This window comes from Contarinia nasturtii, unplaced genomic scaffold (assembly GCF_009176525.2).
Source record: "Contarinia nasturtii isolate CC-2019 unplaced genomic scaffold, AAFC_CNas_1.1 Cnas_scaffold_3868, whole genome shotgun sequence".
NCBI classification, from domain to species: domain Eukaryota; kingdom Metazoa; phylum Arthropoda; class Insecta; order Diptera; family Cecidomyiidae; genus Contarinia; species Contarinia nasturtii.
In genome coordinates this window covers 1-3,098 of record NW_022201165.1, presented here as the reverse complement: position 1 = coordinate 3,098, position 3,098 = coordinate 1, and the positions used below count along the sequence as shown (strand labels likewise).

The window sequence follows — 3,098 nt, the reverse complement described above, 5'->3', positions numbered from 1 at the left end:
TACTTGAAAAGATAAAGAAGTAACAAAATGTTTCAATAAAACATTTTTTCCGAACTCCAAAATCCAAATGATGGTTTAGTATTTGGCTCTCTTTAGTATTTACCTATCTTTTCTGAAGTACAATTTGTTTGTAATGAAATTATTTTCGTAATTAGTTAAGTCATAAGAGATCAGAGAATTGCTATTTAAACTAATTTTATGAAAAATGATGAGAATTTTCTACCGGATTTTGCTTTCGCAATGGGCATTTTTATGTCAACAATGTTGAAGTTTTAATTCCGTGTTTGGTTAAAAAAAATAAAGAGATGAAATAATATTACAAAGACACCTAGGATTGTTTTGTTTGGAAGCGAAAAAAGTATTTATTAATTGGAATTGAATGAAAAAATATGTGGTTTTAATCATGTGAAGGATTTGTAAAAGAAAAAGAGTAAATTGACAATCTTATTTAATTGCTGGAATTTAAATTCGTTTGTTTTGGTGGCAATCCAATAATTACCGATGATTTCGTTTGTTATTGAACTAAATGTTTTCTTCGAATTGATTGATGATCATTTGTGAACGTTTTTCAGGTGGCGATTGAGGTTTACTTTTTGAGAAAAGTATTTTTGGCACAATTGACATGGTAATGTCTTTTCGCCAGTATGATTTGCTCGCATGTGATACTTCAAATTCTGTCTGCGGTTGCTGGTAAATACTTTGCAGATATAACATTCGTAGCCTCTGCACTGGCACTTTTGTTCATGCATTTCTTTTTCAGTCTGTGTTAAAAAGCTTTGATAACAAGCCGAACACTTGATCTTCAATGGACGTGGATTGGTGTGAGTTTTTTTGTGGCAAATTAAGTGACTTTTTTGCGTGAATTTCTTTGAACATTGGTTGCACTGGAATGGTCTTTCGCCAGTGTGAATACGAATGTGCCTCTTCAAATGTGTCTTCTTCAAAGTGGAGTATTTTTTGCAATGGTGACATTTGTAGCGGCGAATGTTGCAACTAAACTCGTGTATCAACTTGTCAATCTTTTGATCAAATCCTTGCAAACAATTTGCACAACTGAATGGGAATTCAGCCACGTGTGTTCTCATGTGCAATTGAAGATTACGCTTTGTAATAAATCGTTTCGAACATCGATTGCATTGATACGGTTTTTCACCTGTATGCTTGCGTATGTGCTTAATCGAATTGGTCGTATATGGTGTAGTGTAATCGCATGATGGACATTTGTGTTGTTTACGTGTCGTACTGGATGCATTTGCTTTTCCCTTTCTACAACTTCCACCAGTTTTGAACGATTTCTTCATTCCGATCGCATTTTTCTTTGCATTGGCTGCTGTCAACTTTGGATTTCCATTCGATCGATTTGAAGTTGAATTTACAGCATCATTTTGTCCCTTTGCTCCATCTTTATGCTTTTTTGAGTTTGCTTCCTTTTCCACCTTAACTTCACACTTCACTTCCATAAAATCACCTACCCCACTCGTGCATTCGGTGTTTCTAGAATTGATGGTCGATTCGTTGGCAGAACTTGTCGGTACCGTGAGCAAATCGATGTCATCTTCCACTTCTGGCTCTTCTTTGACGGTCACTTCCTGCTTTATTTCATGTGGTTCCAACAATACCCCATTGTCTTCTGTTGAATTGTCGCGATCCTTTGGCTTGTTGTCGCTATGCAACTCATTTGCACTGGACCCATTCATGGTTACCAAATCTGACGATAATAAAATTGGAATTTAATCTTGATATTGATCCCAACTGAAATCCAGACACATCATTTCCAAATTAAATCAAATTTCCTTACCTACTTTGTGGCAGTCGGAGTAAATGTCTCTTCACGCAACAATATTTGCTTTTGAGGTTATGTAATCCGTACGATTTGTTTTTTGTAGTAAGAAAATTGCTCCAAAAACAAGACAAATCCAATTTGATTTTTGTTTAATTTTCTTTATTACGAGCTACCAAAAGGTGTTCAACACCAAAACAATCGGGATGGTTCTTAGTTTTTGTAGATTTTTCGATTTTCTATCTTAAATTGTGTGTAAGAATGTTGTGTTGCTATCTGCCTTCTTTCTGGTCCCTCGCACAGATTGAATGATGTAACTTGTCAGTTTTAGTTACGTTTGCAAAGCGTTGGGGGCGCTTACGATAAAAGAATACTACCAGTGGTCATGACAAAGCGCCAAATTATGAAAATATTGAGCGAACATTTCAAATTCAATTAAAATAGTTGTTTTGTGTTTTTAAAAATGCAATTATTTTGTAGTCATAAATATCAACCAGATTCAATTTAATCAAAGTCCAGAACAAATATCGACTCGATCATTTATACGCCACACATATATGGCATATATCCACTTGATTCAATTAGTTTAATATGAAAATTTATACCAAGCAACTCGATTTCAAATCAATTTGAATTATTTTTTTAACTTTTAATATTTTGCTTCTCACTGAAGTGGAGCTCCCCTCTCTCCTTACATTTATGGCTCTCAGAAAAAGTTTCTGACATCGCCTCAAAATACAATACGATTTTAGATTCAATTTTACAAATGTTATCGTGGTGTTTGTGCCATCGGAAATGCCTCTCGCTTATTGGATCGATTGTTACGGTCTGGCAATTTGTGGCCGGTTTGCTTCGATTTTTTTGGCATTTCAGTAATTCAGAGCATTATTAAGCTAATTTTTCACTCCACACTGCGTTTGAAGTTCGAACTTTGAACTGGAGAATTCGGAAATTAAAAGAACAGGCCATCGCTCCAACTCGCATAATTAATGTTATTCCACATAGTGATGAACGAAGTGACGTGATTATGTGAAAAGCAAATAGACAGCATTCAAGCTGGGTGAGTTAATAATTCAATGATAGTATCTCAATCATAACAAACACACAATGCACACAGATTTATGTAATTGTTCACAGAATTTAACGCTTAAACACATGTTGTTAATGTTTGCAAATAAAAATAAGGTCAAAGCGATTTGAATAATTTTTCAAATTCCATATTTGAATACACATGTTTAAAATGGCCTTGAATGTCGACTCTTTTTGGTTTAAAAAAAAAGAGTATTTATGGTCTTCGTTAGCACGAACGTGAGTACGG

At 34.6% G+C, this 3,098-nt stretch overlaps 1 protein-coding gene across 2 annotated transcripts; it reads right to left on the bottom strand.

Moving 5' to 3' along the window:
• Positions 1–363: 363 nt before the first annotated feature.
• Positions 364–2,079, bottom strand: LOC116350202 (zinc finger protein 182-like). Of its 2 annotated transcripts, none has more exons than XM_031781944.1 (2): positions 1,803–2,079; positions 364–1,708 (listed from the first exon to the last, which is right to left on the bottom strand). In XM_031781944.1, the coding sequence occupies exon 2, from the start codon at positions 1,695–1,697 to the stop codon at positions 552–554; it is 1,146 nt and encodes a 381-aa protein (XP_031637804.1). In that variant the 5' UTR covers positions 1,698–1,708; positions 1,803–2,079; the 3' UTR covers positions 364–551. The 2 variants fall into 2 exon arrangements, with proteins under 2 accessions (XP_031637804.1, XP_031637803.1); XM_031781943.1 differs by having other exon boundaries at positions 366–1,708; positions 1,799–2,079.
• Positions 2,080–3,098: the final 1,019 nt, after the last annotated feature.

Bases quoted from the DNA above. Each gene is read 5' to 3' on its own strand.
- LOC116350202 (XM_031781944.1), bottom strand. From the start codon at position 1,697: ATGAATGGGTCCAGTGCAAATGAGTTGCATAGCGACAACAAGCCAAAG.